General features: G+C 41.3%; 2 protein-coding genes across 2 annotated transcripts; both read left to right on the forward strand.

Moving 5' to 3' along the window:
- Positions 1 to 316: 316 nt before the first annotated feature.
- On the forward strand, positions 317 to 10,810 carry LOC119030376 (alanine--glyoxylate aminotransferase 2, mitochondrial-like). Its single transcript, XM_037117896.1, has 14 exons — positions 317 to 554; positions 1,647 to 1,735; positions 3,029 to 3,219; positions 3,320 to 3,443; positions 3,532 to 3,626; positions 3,942 to 4,035; positions 4,211 to 4,304; positions 5,392 to 5,492; positions 5,681 to 5,773; positions 5,942 to 6,074; positions 6,786 to 6,874; positions 6,993 to 7,142; positions 8,679 to 8,777; positions 9,593 to 10,810. The coding sequence occupies exons 1-14, from the start codon at positions 458 to 460 to the stop codon at positions 9,692 to 9,694; spliced, it is 1,551 nt and encodes a 516-aa protein (XP_036973791.1). The 5' UTR covers positions 317 to 457; the 3' UTR covers positions 9,695 to 10,810.
- A 3,270-nt stretch (positions 10,811 to 14,080) lies between these two features.
- Positions 14,081 to 20,745, forward strand: LOC119030541 (alanine--glyoxylate aminotransferase 2, mitochondrial-like). The gene is made up of 14 exons (XM_037118233.1): positions 14,081 to 14,238; positions 15,460 to 15,548; positions 15,683 to 15,873; positions 15,954 to 16,077; positions 16,176 to 16,270; positions 16,368 to 16,461; positions 16,924 to 17,017; positions 17,360 to 17,460; positions 17,657 to 17,749; positions 18,103 to 18,235; positions 18,481 to 18,569; positions 19,570 to 19,719; positions 19,822 to 19,920; positions 20,212 to 20,745. Exons 1-14 carry the CDS (start codon positions 14,142 to 14,144, stop codon positions 20,311 to 20,313), a joined length of 1,551 nt encoding a protein of 516 aa, XP_036974128.1. The 5' UTR covers positions 14,081 to 14,141; the 3' UTR covers positions 20,314 to 20,745.
- The last annotated feature ends 2,686 nt before the right edge of the window (positions 20,746 to 23,431 follow it).

Raw genomic sequence — 23,431 nt, forward strand, 5'->3', positions numbered from 1 at the left:
TTTATATTTATATAATATTTAAACTACCGTTTACCAAAATGATATCTTTACTTTGACTAAAATGTTATCTGGGAGTATTTTATACTACAAATATATCTTTAATTTACTTATACGAATACTTCTGACACGTTTATTGGCGGAAAATGTTATTAAAGTTTGACATCAGACATTTTGAGACATTTACTTTTATATTTGATGTAATTTTTCCTCTTTACTTTTACGCAGGTTTGAGTTTTATGTACTTTTTTTTAAACAATGCTGATACCACGTGACATCTTGTTTACAAATCTGTTCAACGTGCCCGTGCTCGCACCCCGTGACGTAGCAGGGATGCGTTCAGGTTGAGTGACCGCGCGCGGACAGGACATACAGGTTTTGAGGACAGACAGATAAATCGTGAGGTGTGCTGCTGAGTGGAGGCAGCAGGGGAGCCGTGTGTCCTGAGCGTCCTCTCAACATGTTTAAACTTGTGTCCCGCCTCAGTGGCCGCCGGGCAGCTGTAACAGGACAGTTCTGCTGTCGGCCCGGTTCGTCCCAACTCCACTTGGCAAGTGGTGAGTGAACATGGAGACGAAGACGAAGCAGAAGTAGCTGGACTGTTGCTGCTGCGAGCCGAACATGATGTGATCCAGTTAGTGTGTGTGTGTGTGTGTGCGAGAGAGAGAGAGTGTGTGTGTGTGAGAGAGAGAGTGTGTGTGTGAGTGAGTGTGTGCGGTCCAACACCGCACACACTCACCGCACACACTTACCGATATCGTGTTAAAATATTACTTTGGTGAAAATGAAAGTCACCCATGGGAAAAGTAGTTGAGTAAAAGTCTTCAAGTGTTTGCTATTAAACGTACTTGCATCATACTTCTGGCAATAAATGTAGTGAAGGAGTATCAAAAGTACAAGTAAATTGTGCAAGTATTAAGTTGATATACTCAGGTATCAAAAGTTATTTTTCTGGCAATAAATGTATCAAAAGTCAAATGAATTCTTTATCTGCAAAGTAACTAGTAACTCCAGCTGTCAGGTTAATGTAAAGTAAATAAGTAAATGACTTGAGTATAAGTCTTAAAGTATCTAATATTAAATATATGTCGGTATCAAAAGTTATTTTTCTGGCAATAAAAGTATCAAAAGTACAAGTTAAGTAAATTGTACATGTATTTATATATTGTTACAGTTGTTTGGGTGTGCTTAAATGTACTTAAAGTAATCAAGTAAGAGTACTTTATTGGAGTAGTTTAGTTATAGTATTATTGCAGTTCTATCACTGGTGTTGTAACGTCAGTATGTGACGGTACGACTGATATGTGTGAATCACATTTAGTTTGATAAACGGCCCAGGATCATATTTTAAAAATTGCCGATCAAATCTTTCTCCAAAAAACAAAATTGAGGCAGCCAAAATGCCACGCTCGAGGCTTCAGAGCGGAAGCCCTGAATCCAGTAGGTGATGATAGAAATGAAGATGAGAGTCGTCAGACCTCGAGGTAAACTCTTACTGACAGGTTGTTTCACAGCTTGACTAACGGAAAACGTCACAGCAGCGCTTTGATCCGCCTCCGCCGAGTAACGCCGACAGCTCATGAAGCCCCTCAAAGACTGGCTGTCCTTTTAAACTTGCTGTCTGAACTTCAATCACATTAATTCCACAGGTGCATCATGTCAGAAATCCGCCCTGGACTACAGCTCCGCAGACATCCCCGACATGCCCTCGTGCAATTTCAAACCGGAGGAATACAAGGTAAAAGAAACACCTTCTTTATCGCACCGCTGTGCTCTGTAATCCCTTCAGTAATAAATGAAAATGTCAGTATGTCAGACTGAGTAAATATTTCATTCACAGAGACGTTTTCACAGGCTCTGTATGTCTCCATTTGCACTAATGCATGCACACAACCCAGCTTGAAAAAGGCTTTTCATCGCACTGCACATTCTTAGAGCCGGGATAACTTGGCCTCTTTTGACACACACACACACAAACACACACACACACAGTTAACCCTAAAGGGTCCACACTGCATTTCTACTCGCCCCCGGGTTAAACATTTGTTGAAAAACACATAACTGATGTGTACCTCCGAGCTACATGTTTACTTTTCTTTGGCTTTCGCTCAACCTGGCAACTTTCAGCGATAACCCCGGAAACTCGGGGGGTTGCCAGGGGCTACCTCCCTCCGGAGCAGAGTCAGCAAGCCCGGGGCTGAAGTCGGGAAGAGGCCTCTTTGGAATGCATCGTGATTGTGCCATTGTGAAAAGCCTTAATAGCCTAAAGGGACAAGAAAGGTCTTCCAGGCCCAAATGCACTGAAAGGGATAAATGAAGTGCCTTATTCAGCCATGTCCAAACTATTCCACAAAGGGCTGATGTGGCTGCAGGGTTTCTTTTTCAACCAAGCAGCAGCACACCAGACCGGACTCATTTAATCAACTGATCTCAGTCTTCAGAAAGTTGAATGGTCAAACTGTGTGCTCTTGTCTGGTTGGAACAAAAATCTGCAGCCACATGGCCGTTTGTGGAATAGTTTGGCCATGCCTGACCTTATTCGATGCACGCATTTTCATGATCCTGTGGTATATATGTGTATATATAATACCCATGTTCTTCTTCAGTAAGGACCTCAGTTGTGCACAAGAACATTCAGTACTGACACCTACGCACACATAAACAGAGACACATGCAGCCTCTGACTTCACCTCACTCTGCTCTCGTCCCGCCTCCTCAAACAGAGCATTATTACATTTACCTCAGCATCACTGATGATAGATTTCACCGCAGTCTGTCCTCACTAGTCGCAGCCTTGCGCAGCACCGGGCTGGGCTCTTTATCCCTAAGTTACTCTATTGACTCTTCCAAAATCGTATCAGTGTCTGAGTCGGGGTGTTAAGGAAGTTTGACTCGCCTCACAAAGCTTTTAGTGCACACTCATACATTTGAAACAATTGGGGTGCATCTTTTGGCCATTTAATCCTGAGTTGACACCCCTAAAGATGATCCTTTACTGCAACTCCAGTCCTGTATATTTGTCTCCGTCCAGGGTATGTCCAAGGAGCGGATGATGGAGATCCGCAGGCAGTACTGCAACCCGATGACCATGAAAGTCACTTACTATAAGAAACCAGTGTTCATCCACCAGGGACACATGCAGTGGCTGTGGGATGTGGACGGGAGGCGATATCTGGATCTGTTTGCCGGCGTGGCGACCGTCAGCGTGGGCCACTGCCACCCGTACGCTCCCTTTGTTCTTTACTGAATATGGTTCGTAATAAAGAAAATACATTTTATCATTGCTGTTCTTATATTTGATCCCTGATATCTGTGTGTATAGGAAAGTTACAGCAGCTGCAGAGCATCAGTTGAAAAGACTGTGGCATACCACAAGCATCTACGTCTATCCGCCTCTCCATGAGTATTGTGAGAAACTAGCTTCCTACTTCCCAGATCCTCTGAAGGTATCTTGGTGCCTTTTTGTATATGTATTTGCTGAAGACAGGAGCCTTCTGATATTAAAATACTGCTGGTCTGCGTTTCCCTGTCCAGGTGATATATCTGACCAACAGCGGCTCAGAAGCTAACGACCTGGCCATGTTGATGGCTCGACTTCACACAGGCAACTTTGACATCCTCACTTTCAGGTACTTCTATTCTTAAAAGAATAAAATCTAACATTCACAGCCAGTATTTTCCTATCCTTTCCTTCTCTTTCCATTAATGGATTTTTAAAAGTTTTTTTTATTGGTTTTTGTCCTCCATTAATCCAAGATGCTATTAGGACATAAATAGAACCTCTAATGGCAAGGACAGGAAGTGAAAAAGTACTCTTTGTTAAAGCATGTGTGTATTATATTCTTATATTCAGTCAGCATACACATGGACTATCGTTATTGTGAATACAAGTTTATAATTATCATCAGTCTGAAATGTTCCTGATTGATTCTTTTGCCTTCCAGAGGATCATACCACGGTGGCAGTCCACAGACCATGGGTCTTACTTCCAACGCAGCATACAAATACCCCATTGCCAATGGTTTAGGCTGCACAAATGTATGTATGCATCAATTTACATTCATTTCAGTGAAGGCAGATATAGCACAGGGCAGATGGGTGTGTGATTCGTCTCACAGAGAACAGAGGAGAGGCTGTGTTTGTGCTACAGTACTTATGAGTGGCTGCTGCTGTCAGGTTGATCCAGCTGACTAGGTTTCTGCCCAATACACAGACCATGTGTCCTGATGTGTTCAGAGGCCCGTGGGGAGGAAGCCACTGCAGGGACTCTCCTGTGCAGACCATCAGAGACTGTGGCTGTGCCCAAGGTACACAAACACATTGCAGCCACGGCTCGACACACTCGCACTGCTCCCATAAACCGGAAAAAACAAGACTGTTATCAGTGAGATTAAGCATTACGATCCCTTTTGCAATCATCCTACAAAACATTAACCCTGCTTTCATTTACTGAGTTTTGTTAATGCACATTGGTTAATTGGCTCATGAGGGGAGGTTTTAATTTTGTTCCTTTTTTTTAACACGACATCCAAGCTGCATATTTCGCTCAAGTTAATGCTGAGACTCTTAACATTTACGAGTGTTTGTCCATGGTTGTATGTTTCTGAACAGACCTCTCAGACAGCTTAAGGCTATGTCTGTATTTATACACAGAGCTGCAATTCACAGATTGTATTGATTTCTTTAAAATCGTCCTAAAAGGCCTGAAGGTAAAATAGGTCACTTGTAACTGAGACAAAATGAAATGCTAAATAAAGTCCAAAGTCTCTTACTGTTGATCATTTACCACTTTAACTTCTCTCCAGGAATTTTAATGGCATAGTCTGCCTGCTTCACAGTCAAATCGTATAGCTGGAAATGTTTTTAACATGACTGTTTACACAAAACAAACAGCTGCTATACAGCACTATTACATCATATCAATCAATAACAACCATTATAGTAGTGCGAAATTTGGAAAATACGGCAATATGCAATAACAAAAATACTCCTGGGGAAAGGGGAACGTTTCTCTCGATACTATTTGATGAAGAGCAGCCCGTAGAAATTATTATAGAAATTCAGTTCCCGTCAATTATTCATTCTCCTTTAGCTGTGTCCTCATTCAGAGTTGAGCCAGTGATGCAGTTTAGCTCCCAGCTTATACTATGTTTTGCAAGCCAGAATCAATAATATTTCACATATTTATTACGACTTTTATTCAACTCCCCTTCATATTCTTCAGAGACTCGTTCTCTTTTACCAACTCTTTACTCTCCTGCAGCTGCTTCTCCATACAAATAAAGCAACAGACCAGTTCACCATCAGCTTTTCAACGTCCATCACTTATAAAGGATTTCTCCAGTTTGTACACTAATGTCTGTATTTGAGGGACCTCTTTGCTTGGTCCCACAGGTCATTGCATGGCAAACGAGCAATACATTGGACAGCTCAAAGAGACATTTGCTACGAGCGTTCCAAGTCGAATTGCAGCTTTCTTTGGAGAACCGATTCAGGTACTATATTAAAAGAAATGTGATTTTTAGTTAACATGTTATAAATGCTGTTGTGCATCTGATCTGTTGATTTGCCAACTCAATATTAACAATATGGACTGTATACCATGAATGTACAGTAGTGTTGGCACAATCCTGGGTTAATTATGAAGAAACTTTGACATGAAATTGTGTTTTGGTTTGTTCAGGGAGTCGGAGGAGCCGTCCAGTACCCTAGAAATTACCTCAAGGAGGCGTACAAACTTGTAAGAGAGAGAGGAGGGGTCTGCATCGCTGATGAGGTTAGATTCACAGACTATATATGGAAACCAAAATGCTTCCAATACAAAAATCTTGTCTACAGATTCTGCCTTCATATGCAAATTCATATTTCTGTCTTAGTAGATGAGTAAGTGTCCTTCTCTCTGACTTCAGACTGCATAAACTTGGATCTATTTTGCACCCGTCAGGTCCAGACTGGATTTGGCCGAACAGGAACCCACTTCTGGGGTTTCCAAGGTCATGATGTCATTCCTGATATGGTCACAATGGCGAAGGGCATCGGCAACGGATTCCCAATGGGAGCTGTTGTTACAACACCAGGTGAGTTTTTCCAATGAGATCTTCGTTTAGATGGATTTAAATGCAGCCATAAAATGTGTTTACACTATTACAGCCATAAAGTAGGTACAAGGCGCGAGGAGACAGAGTTTGGACTTCCTTCCTCTAAACAACCCCTCTGGGGTTGTTTTGAATGTAATAATAGATTCTCTGTCTATTACTCACCACTTCAGCCACAATGATCTCAGGCTCTCTGCTGCAGATGGAAGACAGAATGAATGACATGAATGGATTATAGCATTGAAGTGCACCACTTATAGGGAACACAGATGGTCATCAGAAAGCCTTTACGCACCACAGTTCAATACTATAGCAACAGATTTCTGAAAAAACAACAGAGCTCTCACCTCCCTTTCTTGTTGCGCTGCTCTCTACCTTCTTTTCTGTGCCAGAGCTGATCTGACGCGTTTATGACCTTCATGTCCACGTGAGGTTATATGTTGTTCATTGTGTTATTTGTTAAGCTAGTTGCCAGAGCCCTCTCTTAGTGATCGACCTTTAGTACATCAAAAGACCCAAGTGTTTTCTGTCTTGATGTCTTACTTGGTGGCATTTCAATGAATGCACTGAGACATGACACACTTTGATCTCCGTGAATCAATGGCAGCACATGTTGTCTTTTTTTGGCAGCGGTGGGTGGATATTTAATCTTGTTTATTCTTGTTGTTTTTTTTTTTATCTTGTGTTTTCCAGAAATCGCTGCTTCATTTGCAAAGGGGGTTCACTTCAACACCTTCGGAGGAAATCCCGTGGCGTGTGCGATTGCTTCGTCAGTGCTTGATGTAAGAATACACAATTACCTAATAATATCCTGAAGTTCAATTTGTACAATATTCCAGTGTATAGCTGCACATTCCTGTTGTAGCTGCACCTGGAAACTAATCTGCATGCACTTAATAGACAATCAAAGAGGACGGCGCACAGCAGATCAGTCTGGACGTGGGCACCTATCTGATGACAGAGCTGGCAAAATTCAGAGACAAGTACGAGATCATCGGTGACGTCCGTGGAAAAGGCCTGCAGATCGGTGTGGAAATGGTCAAAGACAAGGTACTGAGTTTTGAAGAGAGGTGACACTCGCCTCTCCTCACATGTCCGGACAACGTGTGTGTCTGCGTTGCTGTGCACCCCGGGGAGCAGGGTTCAGCAGTGCCCCAGTTAACCATTAGCCTGAGCAGCACTGACCATCTGTAACTATGGAGGGAAAAATCTCAGCTGCAGTACTATCAACTGAAGCGCAGACATTTCCTTTTTCATTCTGTGGGCACCATTATGTTTAAAAACAGCCAGAAAGGGGAAGCACCAGTACAGGAAACAGAACAATTGCTGAGGAGTTAATACAAATTTAGTCAGATGTGTAATATGTGTAAGATGTGTCTTGAATTTCCTCCGGGATCAATAAAGTATCTATCTATCTATCTATCTATCTATCTATCTATCTATCTATCTATCTATCTATCTATCTATCTATCTATCTATCTATCTATCTATCTATCTATCTAATATTCAGTTTTGTTGACTTGGTAATTATCCTGCTCTCTCAGTGTTGTTAACAGTCTAATGTTGACAAAGTATTTTCCTTTGTTTGCATATGTCCTTATAAGATACTTGCAGCATCTGTTGGCAGTTAACAAAACAAAATCATGGAAAGTAGCAATTTAAACTTGGTATTACACCCGGTGGCGCCCCTGTGTGTTTTCATCTGCCAGCATTGCCTGTTTTAAACCCCTATAACCTCAGAGATGATTTTATGATTTTTAATCCAAACCATGATCTTCTCTGAAACCTAATCACGTCATTTTGATGCCTAAACCTGAGCAAGCGCTTTTATTTCCCTTAAATACCTGAAAACAATAAATTCACTGAGCTTCAAAGTAAAAATCAAAAACCTCTGGCGACTCTTTTGAAGCAAACTCCCACTGCCTGCATCCGAGTCGTGTGTAAAATCCAATCAACCAACACGACTTGCTGAGGAAAATATTCTGTAAGCATCTGTGCACCATATCAGCTGACCTCATAAAGGCTTTGAGACAGAAAAACTTCTCATAAAACCAACCGAACAATGTTACAGGGCAGATTATCACCTTTGATGCAAATAGATGAGGTCAAGTAAACAAGTGATTGCATTATGACACACCCCTCAGGGTTTAATACCGAGTATTTAGTGAGACGAGATAATGAGTGGAAAGAATCAAAGTCAGAAGATAGACATAGACCAAGATTGACTAAAATGAAGGCAGTCTAAAACTACAAACTACAGCCTCGAAAGGGAGCATCTAAGTTATCATCTGATGAGAACTGTAGCCTGTCACCACTCCCATTTCCTATGTGAAAAATAGAATCAAGTTTACAGTCCAGACTAGTAACTGATTGACCGTGAGCATAACTGCTTATCGCCGTAATTGTAAATGCAGTTACTGTAAATGTAGTCAGGGTAAGAGTGGAAATGAAGTTGGCAATGACAATAATCAGATGTGTAGCCTCTTTGTGTGGCTAAACGGCAATTTAAGGGGGGGCAGCAGGTGTATGTCTTCATAATGTTAGTCACAGTAACATCACCTCACACCTGTCCTCTGCCGTTCACAGGTCAGCAGGGACCCGCTGCCTGCCGAGGCAATGAGTGAGATCTTCGAGGACGTCAAGGACATGGGAGTCCTGATAGGCAAGGGAGGAGTCTACGGACAGGTAACAGCGCCCAGCTTCTGTACACCTACAGTAAAGAAAAAAAAGTGTATTTGTGTTGAAAACAGCAAATGAAACATGTTAGATAAGCTGAACAAACATGTTCGAGGAGCATTTTAAATCTGTTCACAAACAGTGGTGTCCATCTTGGCTAATTTTGCCTCCAGCTCTGCTCTGTCTGAAGCAGTCAGACAGTTATTAAACAGGAGGCTGAAGGAAATTGTTATCACATTAAGATCAAATATTGGATATGCAGCAAACGCTATTAATAGTCCAACCAACACAGAGTCAAAACGCCCTGCAGCAATAATTTCACTCCTCGTGTTGCTCTTTGAAATAAACAAATCGTTCCTCTGGGTTTCCATTTTCTTTTCTTTTTTTTTTTTTAATTTAGAAATGATATATCTCTTTATTGTCATTGCACAGGTCAGACAGGATTAAGTTTTCAGCTTCTGTATTTTCAATGCAATAAAAAAACAATAAATAAAGTAACGATGAAACAATAAATGAGATAAAATAGCAATACAGGAGCAATAAAATACAGGGACAGCGACAGTGTAAACAGTGTCCAGCCGTAGATAATAGTGCTGCAGGACGAAACATGAATGTCTGTCAAAGTCATGACAAACCATTTATTTACATTACCTTTAACCCTATCTTACGAACATAGCTACTCTGATGCTTAGCATGCTCCAGAAACTTCTAAAGTGCCGACCCTGCTGTCAGGGTGTGACACTTGACTAGGTTAGTCATTTTCCTGGTAATCTCTGGCGCTCTTATAATCCCCCTTCTTGTCTTCTGTTTTCTCACCGCTTCAGACCTTCCGCATCAAACCCCCCATGTGCATCACGAGGGAAGATGCGGATTTCTTCCTGGCAGTTTTTAACAAGTCCATCCAAAACTACATGGACAGAAGATGAAAGTCAAATAAAAAGGTCAGCTGGATCGCTCAACGCCAAGGACCAAACCTGGGAACCGGCTCAGCGCTGGATTGCATTTTTAAAAAATGTTTAAAATGTCAGTATTCGTCACTGTGACCTTTTTAGCCTTGCATAGCAACTGTAAGGGGAAACTGCGTTAAAATGTTTAGATTAGAAGACCTAACATACCTCACAAAGAAAAGATATTGCACAGTGCCTTTGTAACGAATGACGTTCATTTGGCTCTTTTGGACCTTCTGACTCGAGCTTGGATGTAACGTTTAATGATTGTTTTACAATTTGTAATTTTCCGATAATGTTCCTTACTGATTATAGATGTGTATGCAATAATAATGAATCTGTGAGTTTAAGGACCAAACATTTGTACTTCTTCTAAGTGCTGTATCGTAGACAACTGGACTCATCCGAGAGGCTTCTTCAGTTCCAATTAACTGGAGGGGAGTTGCAACATCTGTACTATTACACATTGGTCACACTTCTGCCTGCAGGCGCATATATTGTAGTCTTTCCTGTGGTTTTAATTATCTTTTTAATCCTGCAGTCTTCCAACAAGAGGCTGTTCAGGTTCGGTATTACCATCCGTCCCGAGTGATCTGAGCACAAGTGGATCAGCTTTAAGCCCATCAGTTCACACCTTTATTAACATGTGTCTCGAGTGACCGCTTGTAATCAGATGTCACTTCCTTGCTCTACATGCAAATCCACACCTACATAAGTGGAACAAACTGATACAACATTTGTTTTAAACAAAGTAAGAAAGATGTTCATGTATACTTTTTTGCTGAATTAGTAAGAAGGTCTGTACAAGTCAAGAATTTGTTGTAGAAAGCATTTCACAAAGTTATCAAGGTTCTCCAAACGAAGCAAGTCTCAAAACTTAGTTGGATTTTTTTTAACTGAGTCTGGTGACGACTGCTCGTGTTCAGGGTTTCCACACATTTTCATGGTCATTACTATTTTTAATGATTTTTGATAAAATGTCATTCACAACCTATAAGTACACGCACAGATCTGTATTGCACATGTCTGTGTACACTTTGCTTCAAATGTCAATTATTGTATGAAAATTAAACAGTAGCATTTTTCAATCTCTAATTGTTGAATATTCTCATATTCACTTAAAAAGAAGTAGTTTACAGAGTATGCAAGTCTGTAATAAAACAAAAAAAATGTAGGTGTTTGCTGGGACATGTTTTAAAGACATTCGAGTAAGCTAACATGCACCTGTACTTGAGTCTTAGTACGGACGTGCTTTTCAAGCATCACACAAAAACAAACTGAGTGTGTTTTCAGTGTATTATTAATACATTGGCTTATGAACACACAGACTTTAAAGGTCATACTGACCCCAGACAGTTTACCCATCCTGCAAACACAGATACACACATGCTTTGTCTGAAAATGGATGTAGCAACATTAGCATGTAGGTACAAGCTCAGACTGTTTATTTAATTTACTTCAAGCGTCAGAAAAATGTCCTTCCACTTGGAGTCTGAAGACAGTCATAGATTTTAATGATGCCCTTTCTACCAAATGGCATCAGTTTTGACAACATTAGAAGTGAGTTGCTCTTGTGTGAGAATCTAGCAGTAGATCTGTCATAAGAGACTCTTACAGCAGAAAGCCACGCTACATTTGATCAACACTTCCTTGCTTTTGAAAGAGTAACTTTAGAGCTCTACCTTTAAAGTGAAACTCTCGCCAAAATGCAAACTAGGATTTGGTTGTGAATGTATATGAGTCAAACCTTCGTTTACAAGCATAATTACAACCAAAGAGGCACTTTTAAGACAGACTATATTTTCGTTTTCGACTCAAACTCATTTTCAATGCGAGTGCATGGGGCACTTTTAAGACAGCATTACAATCTCTGTATTTAAAACACTAAGAAGGCTCGACACGACATGAAACTTTGCTTGTAGTACCACCAGGGTCTCTACACATGAACACAAGCATTGAGATTTACTAAAAAGAAGGTTTTTTGTAATCACACCCAGGGGTAGGAGGTCCTGATTGTTGTTGGAGTAGAGGGGTAGGGTGAAGTGTCAGTGAAACATGGCCCTCCAAACTGAGGTTTTTTAGAGGCACACTTCAAACCGAGGGTTATGAGAACTTCTTGAATTATACCCTATTCTTTATAACAAGCATAGAAAATAAAAACAACACCTAGTTTCCTGAGGTTTCAGTAGGTATCTAGCTGGTTAATATTACATTGGTTTTGCTGATTTGAGCATGACAGTACCACATTTTGACATAGTTCAGTGTTGCATTCCCCTCTTTGAATGCATATGAAGCCCAAAGTCCAGCAGTACAGTTGCTGCACTTGGTACCGCTCCTCTAACAGCAGTGCTGAATGGTCGGGGAGCAGCACAGATTTGTTAATATAAACCCTATTTAGGAGGTAATGAGGCAGTGTTCTTCTCTGTTTGATGACTTGATTGATCTCGTAAAGCAAACGAATTGCAGAGGCCATGCTTTTCTATCTGTATCAGATAAATGGCATTTTGATAATAATGGGATTGCAACAGTGAGGTCGGAGAAAACACCACAGGTGAAGACAGCATGTTGGAAATGTCCAGTCATGTCAGTTTACATTAACACCATGGACAACTGTGAGGTTGTCCCATTTTACTGGGGTCAATTTCCACCACTACCCCTTGTAACTCTGATCTGAGGGGCAAGAGGGCACTACTGAAATGAGGGGTTAGGGTGAAATGGGATTGGGCCCAAATATAGCGTCCAAGTCCTTGTTTGAAAACCACTGATCTTCTGCTAGGGCATCACAGGACATGGATCTGCCTCACAACATCAGCCTGATTCTTATAAAACATTTACAATCTGCTGTCTGCACATTAACTCCGCCGTCACTTCAGATCCTTCCAGTTCCCTCCTGCCCTGCAGTTACACCTGCGTTCCTGCCAATCACATCACTTGTCCTTCCCTCGCCTACGTACACACCTATTTCCACTTCCTCATTAGTCCCGTAGCAGACTCGCCCATTCCCATTCACATCAGACTGTCAATGTGCGACTGACCCATCCAGCCTTTTCGACTTCTGCCCCTTTGCCTGACCTCAGCTGGACCCTTCTATTATAAGACTACCTGGTGTTGATCTTTGCCGGTTGTCTGAGTTCAAGTAAAGCTGAACGTTGTGCTTTACCTGCCTGAGTCAAAGTGTGGTGCACGCATTTGTTGTCCTTGCATATTTATAGGCGTCTATACTTTTTTTTAAACCGAAACTATTGAAGACAAATGTCACCTTTTACTTCCTCATGGTTCTTGAATTCACACTGCGGTTTACTGGGCGTAGCGGATTGAAATGTGACCATATCATGATCAAGATGAACTTTCAAACAACCATCAGTTTCTCCCATTTTTGTAACAGGACCAAGAGTTCCTATGTCCTCACAGGCAAACGCATTGCATTGCGCAATCCTGCGTTGTATCGAGACAAATAAACAACTTGAACCGCGCATCTTGAACCTTGAATCTTGAACCTTTGAATCACAATCCAACTCACCTTTAAAATGAGGTTAAGGCGTTCTCTGGAAAAGACGAGAAGGGAACCAGAACCACCTAACAGATCTCGTTTTATTCAAAGAGTCATCAACCACCAACAAGTGAGCGTGTAGTGTATATAGTGATCAAGTGCCACTGGTTATTTATTCACCTCCACTAACGAGGTTATGTTCTCACCGGTGACCCTTTGTTTGTTTGTTGGTTGCTTGGCAGGATTACATAAAAAACGACTGGACAGATTTTCACAAACCTGGAGGATCGGTCTCAACCCCAGAAGTGACCCACTGTGAAATAGGGCAAGTTTAAGGGTGGTTTAAAATTCAATGTGAAACAAGGCGCTCAGGTGTCACACTGTTCGTGGCTTGACTGAATGAAAGGGAACTGTCGGGCCTTGGCACAGGCATGGAGTTATGTGCTGCTGAGCGCCGTTCTAGTTATCTGCGTGACGTTGCACAGAAATCATTGTAGTTTGGTGGGACCACACAATTTAAGATGGACAATGCATCTTCACTTTCAGCCACTGTACAAAAGTTAAGCCAAAATATCTTGTGCAAGTCTGTGCACAGTGCTGGGTGGTATCGAACCCCTGCCCAGCTCAATAATAACCCCCCCTTTTTTGGACATTATATAACAAATTAAATCCAAACTTGTTGGAAAAATGAAACCTTGAATTAACAGAGAGGGGCAAGACTTGTGACCAATACGTCAGCCAGCCACCAGATGGCGATTGGGATGTTCTTGCTTCACTTTTTTTTTTAGGAGAGGTCATGTCCATCTTTGCACACAGTCTGGGCTGAACCAGGGTACCATTGGCTGGGCACTGTCCACCCATCCTTGGGACTAAGTAGAAAAAGAAAAGCCAAGGGAGAAGGATAACTGAGTGCCCTCTGTACTATACCTGATCAACATGCATAAAGTTGGTTCCTGTGTAAGTGGCCGGTACGCAGGTCTCATGAGACAGTCCTGCTGCTCACTTGGTTTGGCCAGATTTCACCTGGGAATTGGTGAGTGAGCCTATACGTAGATCAGGGTCTGCTGCTGATGCTTAAACAGCCTGTGTGGGTTTATTATTTGAAGGGATTCAGGTGAACATCAAAATTTCAGAACTAGAAATTAGAAAATAAGCAGAAGATAATCTGTGTCACATTATTTATCTGCTGCTGTAGCCTACAGAAGAATGATTTACATTCTTATTTTTACCTAACATGTTAATTTTATCCTATTTCTTTTTGTTTTTATTTTGTTTTTGTGTAATGATAATAATGATTTTGTCTGTAAAACATCAGACATTGAATTAAGCTATTTTTCTCTGACAGTTATTAAATAGAGGTTTTAGCAAGGAGTCCTGACTATTTCCATTGTTTGCTATGTTTCTGCTTTGTTGAACTCACATTACATTTATTCAATAACTCTAGCTACTAGTTTCATAGCAGGTTAAAATTATCAATCTAAAATTAAAATCAACTGATAAATTATGTTGTATTATTATAGTTATAATGATTATTATTATTATTATTATTATTATTATTATTATTATTATTATTATTATTATTATTATTATAAATAAATGAAATAGCTGTAGAATTGAATGCCTAAATAAATTAAGTTGAACATTTTTGTAATTTAATACTTATCTGTCACCATAAATATATATAAATAAATCACAAAATAATCAAGACATTCAGTTTATAACTATTAAACATATCTGTTAATTTGTGTGTGTGTGTGTGTAGGTGTGTGTGTGAGCGTTAGGTTTCTCAAAGGTGTAAATGTATCATGATCATAAAAAAAAAAAAAAAAAGATCTGTCTGTGAGTCAGACCAGTTCTAACTGACATTTTCCAGCCATCAGTGGACCTGGAAAAACAGGAAGTGTAGTATTCCTGCATTGCACAATGTAGAGTTAATGCTGTAAACCATCAACCGGGTTACAGTCCGATTAAACACTGACCGTCTAATTCAGGATGTCATAGCATCAAGCGGAGGTACAGCTGTGACAATTTAACACCCGGTGCATATTTTTCTGCAGATGATAAATAAGACTGGTTCCAGATCTGTGAATTGCTGCACACATTTAGGATTCCCTCATCGGTTCAGTGAAAGTCTCAAGACCTCTCAAGGAAAATGTCACAACTGCTTGTCGCAGAAATGTCATAGTAAGAGTCGGGAAGTTCTGAAAAAATGGAAATAAATGACAAACTGCTTGAACTCTCCTCAATTTTAAAGGCGCAGTATGTCAGAAACCAGCATTCAAACACCCTCCTGTGGACCTCCCAGAGATGCCGCCATGCGATTTCCAGGGAGAGAAATACAAGGTAAGACTGACCAGGAGTAAAGGATGCAAAATGAAGTGTAAGCCGGGAGCTAAACTGCACTGCTTGGCTTTAATGATCGATTAAACACCAAGCTACACTGTTCCCTCTTTTCCTTTGTATTTATGTGAATTTAGGGTTTGTCCAAAGAAGGGATGATGAAGATCCGCAAGGAGCATTGCAACCCCGTGACCATGAGCATCACCTACTACGAGAGACCGATTTACATCTACCACGGGTACAACCAGTGGCTGTGGGACGTGGACGGGAGGAGATACCTGGATCTGTTTGCTGGCGTGGCGACTGTCAGCGTCGGCCACTGCAACCCGTATGCTCCCCTTTTTTTCCCTTTGCCGTGCTGCACAGTGATGCCGTGTTTTTACTCTGCTCTGTGCTCCTGTGATACAGGAAGGTGACCGCAGCTGCAGAGAAGCAGCTGAAGAGACTGTGGCACACTACCAACATCTACGTCCACCCTACCCTCCATGAGTACTGTGAGAAACTGGCCTCAAACTTGCCAGATCCCCTGAAGGTACCGTGATGGAGTTTGATCAAGCGAGGAAAGGAACGCCGCATAAACACGAGGGTTAAAAGTTAAAAACGACTGCTGGTCTGTGTTTCCCTCTCCAGGTGATATACCTGACCAACAGTGGCACAGAAGCCAACGACCTGGCCATGCTGATGGCTCGACTTTACACGGGCAATTATGAAATCATCACTTTCAGGTACACGTCTTATCTTATAATGACATGAATGTTAAGACATGTTGATAGCAATTCCTCCTTTAAGTGTTCGAATGTTTGATTTATTTTTACCCTCCAGAGGGTCGTATCATGGTGGCAGCCAGCAAACCATGGGCCTCACCTCCAACTCATCATATAAATACCCCATCGCCACTAGCTCGGGCTGCACACATGTAAGTAAAAAAAAAAAATAAAAAATCGAGGCTGGAAATATTGATGCACTGACAGGATGCAATGCGTTGTGGTCCCCTTGTGAGGCTACCATTAAGTCTTAATCTTATCAGACAATTATTGCGGCCGCGTTATCAGATTACGATTGTCAGTGCAGCGGCTTGCAAAGAGAGAGGATCTGCTAATTGCATGTTCGGTGATTCAGAACAGTCAGGGAACTGATTTTACAGATTTGTTGTCACAGACCATTTTTTGTATCTCATGGGTTAAACACGGTGAAGTTCACAAGGCGAGCATCTTTCAAAGTCCCAAAGAGCTGTTGCAAATCAACCATGTGCTCCACCCGTGCTGCCGGACGGATGCATGTGGGATCAATAAACATTTTGCAGAAGACAGAGATTTCTTTGCGCTGCATAACTCATGACTGCCCGATCCGGCTGACCAGGTTTCTGCCCAATCGACAGGTCATGTGTCCTGATGTGTTCAGAGGTCTGTGGGGAGGAAGCCACTGCAGGGACTCTCCTGTGCAGACCATCAGAGAGTGTAACTGCGCCCCAGGTACACAAACACAGGCAGTCGTGCCTCGACACACACACGTTAAAGTATAGTGTATTATTAATTCATATTTCTGTATAGACCTTGGTAACTGATCTTAAAGGGCCATACATTAATAAATCACATGTGGGTTTTGAAAGCAGTGATTTGCATAATGTATGTCTGTTATCCTGAAAGTCATCAGAGTAAGAGAGGTAAGTTTTAATCCCAAAAGTCAGACAAAGCCTCCTTCTTTTGATAAGCTTTCCTGCTTTAAAGGGACTCTTGGTCGCCCCTCTCAGTTTCCTATACGAGCAATTTTCATTATAACCTCCACCAAAGGAACTTTCTTCTTTGATCCCGCAGGTCAGTGCATGGCAAAGGATCAGTACATTGGACAGCTCAACGAGGCGTTTGCTACGAGTCTCCCAAGTCGGATTGCTGCTTTCTTTGCAGAGCCTATCCAGGTACTGTAATCTGTTGTTGAGCGTTGTTGGATGTGAGATTCTCAAATAAAACGGACATTTATTGAGCAAATTGAATCTAAATCAAAAAGTAAGAACTCTGTTGAGTCCGTTGTACCCACACATCAGTCATTTTTCTCATATTCAGTTTCGGTGCCTGACGGGACTCTTGAGATGTGAATGTATTTTGTCTGTACAGGGCATGGGAGGAGCCACGCAGTACCCCAAAAACTACTTGAAGGAGGCCTACAAACTTGTGAAAGAGCGCGGAGGGATCTGCATTGCAGACGAGGTGAGACTGTTGGCCTCAATTATTCTCGTGCTCTAAAGGTAAAAGTCAGAGTGAGGACGTGATGGAACGTCGTGATAGCGTGTTCCTTGGCAGGGCCTGTTTGGTTTTAGTAGAAGCTGTATTTTCTAAGTAGGTTCAAGGTTCAAGGTTTTATTGTCATTATACAATACAGGATTGCACAAGGACATGCAACTGTAGCCCCTTCCATGCTATGTACTCGTAAAATGTATAAACAGATACTCACATGTTCAAATTGCTATCGATCTGATGTGTCCATCCATTTTTCTACGCTGATGTTTTTGCATCACATGTCATGAGATTTGAAAGGAACTGTTCTGTGTTGTGCCGGGCAGGTCCAGACTGGGTTTGGACGAACGGGAACCCACTTCTGGGGTTTCCAAGGTCATGAAGTGATGCCTGATATGGTCACCATGGCAAAGGGCATCGGTAATGGATTCCCAATGGGAGCTGTTGTCACAACACCAGGTGAGATAATACTGTGAGACATTAGAAATGTTAGAAAAACATTTTCTGACACATTGATTCGTTTGCTCAGCCAGCTAGTTGCCATACCCAGCTGACCCAGCTGCTCTCATTATCATGTCCCTGAGAAACGGTGCTGGGTGGCATAATTATAAAAGCTCAGAAACAACATGAAAACATGTAGACACATTTTCATAAATCATTTGTGAGTGGAGGCACGAACTTGTTTGATTATTTCTTTTTTTCAGAAATTGCGGCATCTTTTGGGAAGGCCTTCCACTTCAACACGTTTGGAGGAAGTCCTATAGCTTGCGCCGTTGGCTCATCTGTAATTGATGTAAGTTCTGTCTTCATTATCTTGATCCCGTCGTGTATTTTCACCCATTACAAGCAAAGTGAATCGCATGTTTTCTCTTTCTGTAGGAGCCGACATATCTGCTCTGTAGATCACATCCTGCATACAGAAAAAAACAAAAGGGAGAAATTTATATTTGATGTGTTTTGGTTACATGACTTTTACATTATTAATACTATCTTAGATTAAATATTAAACAGTATTTGCAGACAGCGAAGATAGCACACACCATCTGGCAGACAGTGACACTGACAACAACCTGCTACACAACCCAAGAGACACAAACTCACAAACAACTCACAAACTTTCCGCCTAACGTCTCCTTCGCAGCTCAAAAACATGGACACATTGTCTTGTCCTGAGCCAGATCTTGTTGAACGAGCGAACAAAGAAATAATGTCATAAGAAAGGAAATGTCAGGATAGTTCACTAATTAGCTAGTCAGCACACAATGCACATTAAACAGTATAAAGCATATACCTGCAAATATGACTTTATGTCGTTTAGATGTTGCCTGTCCCTATCATTTCAAAATCAGCCGCAGCTCAAGTTTGTTTGCTTTGTCTCTTGTTCCTCTGCCGGTGCTGACTTAAGACATGCCACACTGACCAACTGCAACTTGACACTAGTGCTGACAATGGTTTAAAACGACAGGGGTTGATGTTGCGAATGCTTCTTTTGAATAAACTGTGTGAACATGTTGTCCAGCCATGCTAACTTTCTAGCTTAATCTTAACCTTAGACTCATTGTGACTGCTTGCCTGGCCTCAAGCGAGGTCTCTGTTAGCTAGGCAGCTACATCCCCTCACCAGCTGACCCAAGTAAAGTCTTAACGCCCCCATTTTCTGACAAGTCTTTAATAATAGAACCTGTTGAAATTAGAATAACTGCCATTTAACATCGTTTTTAGTACAAAATTAATGGTGATGATTGTTATTTACATCAGACTTTAAGCATTAACCGATGGATCCTTGTTCAACAGACTATCAAAGAAGAGGGCTTGCAGCAGAACAGCCATGACGTGGGCACCTACATGCTGACAGAGCTGGCAAAGCTCAGAGACAAGCACGAGATCATCGGTGACGTCCGTGGAAAGGGCCTGCAGATCGGTGTGGAAATGGTCAAAGACAAGGTACCAGGTTCAGCTGTCGTCATGTGTGTTTCTGTCTGCTGCTACTTGTGAATCCCATCCGTCATACGTAATATTGTTTTACCTCTTCTCCGTCATCCACAGGCCAGCAGAGCCCCGCTGTCTCCTCAGGCAGCGAGCGAGATCTTTGAGGATGTGAAGGACATGGGGGTCCTGATAGGGAAAGGAGGAGTCTACAAACAGGTAACAGTGCCCACCTTGAAGCAGCCTTTCTCCTCTGTCACTTTATTTTTGCAGGATCACCAGCATCAGCAGTGTCTGAGGTCTGAGGTAAACTCTGCGCAAAGATTGTGTTCAGAGATGGGCCTTTTCTCCAAACAGCTGCCCTAATAGGCTCCTCAGTTGAACAAAACAAAACAAAACAAAAATACTACATGTTTTGTCGGTAGAAGAAGAATAGAAGAAAGTGGACTGTCTGTGTTAGAAAACCTTTTACCGAGAAACTAATTGTATTTCTATTTCTCACCACCTCAGGTCTTCCGCATCCAACCGCCCATGTGCATCACAAAGGCGGATGCAGATTTCTTTCTCGCAGTTTTTGACAGTGCCGTAAAAAACTACATGGACAGACACTGAGGGAGTCAGAGGGAGTGACTCCACGCTAAGTAACCCAACCTGGCAACCCCCCGAATCAACATTGGACTGGAAATCTTTTCAAATGTTAGTAATCATTTTGCTGAATGTGCTTTTTATTTTGTAGAACTTAACTTTAACTTTAACAGTTAATTATCTACATGCTGTAATTATGAAGAAGCCCATGTTGCTGCTTCAGAACATTTTGTTCCATTTCCAGTTAAGACTTGGTTATTAAATACACTGAAAAATTCTCAGGAATACACACACTGTACATATTTTATATAGTCGCTGTACAAAACAATCACAGATAAATCATCTGAATGTAATAATGATTTCAGGTTTGATGAAACTATTGTGTTGTTAAATATTTGCTTGAATGTTTCATTTTGATTTTATTTTTTTATCTTACCAATAAAACTACATTTGAAAAGGTATTTATATTATGATATTTCTTTAATTACATTAAAATGTCTGGGGTTACTTTAAAATGTATGAAAAACACTGTTTACTTTGATTTAATTGTTATTACATCCAGTAGGGAGGTTATATTTTGTCTTGTTTGGTGGCTTGTTGGTTTGTGGGCGGGACTACAAAAAATCTTCCGTACAGATTTCAATAAAACTTGGATGGAGGATGGATCTTGACCCAAAATAGACCCCATTAACTTTTGGTATGGATCCATCAAATGTTTCTCACTTATTTTAACATTGCATGAAAGGCAGTTTTTCATAATTTTCCTTAATTTTTTGTGGAATAATTCAGGAATCTTGCTGAAAATGGTGCATTTCAGTGGCTGGTATCTAAAGGTGGGTACAATTTGATGTGGATCGTAGATCTGAAGAAATTGAGGATAAGCAGTCATGGGTGGTTAAAAATGATGAATTACAAGTTTGATATTGGATTTGATTTGATTGAATTAAAGGAGAATGAGCCTTGTGCTCTCCTGGGTGCCATTCTAGTTGTTCATGATGCAGTAAAACCACTTCTGAGCTCTTCGTGACAAACCAAGAGAGACGATTCCAGAAACAGTGAAGGTTCTGATCATTAGGGTCATTACGATACCGATAGCAGCATCCTCATGCCTCTGATACCGCCCAAAATGCTGAAACTAGTATTGGTCAAGTACATCTGTCCGCATAAATACAATACAACATATCTTAATTAATAGAAATAGAAATGGGATCTTACTACCTCCTGGCAGTGTCCCATACACCCATCCATAACATAATATCCATACAAGGGTTGGATACAGCTGTTAAACAAATAATCAAAAATGTATCTCTGCTCTCCATCAGCTAATCCGGTCTATTAAAGTCTGTTTTCAGAAAGGCTTCTTCGAGGTTTTATTCCTCCCCAGAGACTTCTCAGAGGGCTGTTTCTCTCGTGTCCCTGCTGAGTTCAGCTCTTTTAAGTTGTTCAGCCACGATGAGAGATGTGTCGCTGTTATAGGTCAGACAGTGGGGGATTAGATCCCTCTGGAAGTGGAAATGGAGGGAAAACACTGAAAAATACGAGTATGGAACATTTTTTCTGACAGTAAAACAATGTCTCAAGGTTCTTTTTGATAACGGAAAGGGATGAAAATGTCAAACCTGATGCTGTTTAACTTTTTCAGCTTGTCTTTTCCTCCTCCCTTCTTTCCCTTTGGCCTCCCAGAGCTGCGGGGTCAACATTCAAATCAATTTGGGATCTTGGGGCTTCCAGAGAATTGGATTCCACCAGACGAGCTGCGCGGAGCCATTTTATGTTTTTTTAAGTTTCCAAACAGGTCCCCAGGTACTTCAGTTGTTTAGGAGAACAATGCCGTTTTGCTGTGAAGCTCCAGAGATGTTACCTGACTTTCCATCAGCACAGTGGGACAAGATAATGACTGAATTTTCTGTTTTGAAGAGTTTTTAAAGAGGAACTTCAGATGCCCTGTGACTCCTTGTTGTAGTCTGAAGTTGTGTCAAACAGAAATATTGGGCAAGCTTTGCTCTTTTTAAGCCTTAGTGGGAGCAAATGACAAAATCATGAGCCCATCCAGGAATTGTAAAAAAGTAAACTAAGGTGTGGTGACGGATTGCCTTTTCCAAGCATTTTCTGACTTTAAAAGGTCCTTATCTTCTCTGTTCACACGACATCTTTCTCCTGTTCGTGGAATCCTTCCTATTTTGTGCCTCCTCAGATTTATTTGAGACACTGATTTGTGACACTGGGATACAGACGTTTACTGTGCATTGTAACTCTTGTTTTATGGCTGCACCAGAGACTAATGGGGTTGTAGAGCAGCCTGATTTGTGATCTGGAAATCCACATTACAGGTGAGATAAACACTAGCAGGGACAGCGTTTTTTTCAGATAATAAGGCACAAATTCTGTCTGCTGTGGACTAGTCATGTTTTCAAAGAGACAAAAGAAATTTTCTCATCATTAGTGAAAAGATCTGGAGTGGGCAGCTGAAGGAGCACCAGTCTTGTTGTCCGCTGGAGCTGGATTATGTTTAGGTGTCCGTTCTTTAATGATGTCGAGGTTGATGACGACCTTATTTATCGCTCACAGAAGGCTCACATCACTCCCCCATGGAAATCCATCTTGCAGTGCTGAAAACATCCTTTAAAGGAAGAAAGGATGTGCGTGCTGAAACCACATCCTAAAGCAGGACACAATATGACATCCATAAGTGTGTCCCTCTGGAGGAAATGAATAGAGACGAGAGACTGGGACAAAAGTGCAAAATGAATTTAATCACAGAGAGGTGGCTAAAACGAATGCCCACAACTGTCAAAATGGAGAGAAATGGGGCAAATTCAATGTAAAATAACACATCAAGTCAGAGAAGTAGCATTCTGATGGATGGAAAAAGTCAGATGTGGCAAAAGTCCACAAATTCTCTCCTGCAGTAGAAGTACAGACATTTGTGTAAACATAAAAAAAGACTGGTAAAAGTAGAAGAACTGATAAAACTTCTTTAGTAAAAGTAATTAAGTACAGGCTTCTGCATCCTGAACGCATCACCGCCATCCACATTATCACACCGTCTCTGCGGTGAATGGCGGTGTGTGTTTTTTCTTGTAGACTTTCCTCCGTCAGTAGCAGCAGGATGACCTTCACACCAGAAGTCACTCTGTGAATCCTG

The sequence above is a fragment of the Acanthopagrus latus genome, chromosome 12 (assembly GCF_904848185.1).
Source record: "Acanthopagrus latus isolate v.2019 chromosome 12, fAcaLat1.1, whole genome shotgun sequence".
NCBI classification, from domain to species: domain Eukaryota; kingdom Metazoa; phylum Chordata; class Actinopteri; order Spariformes; family Sparidae; genus Acanthopagrus; species Acanthopagrus latus.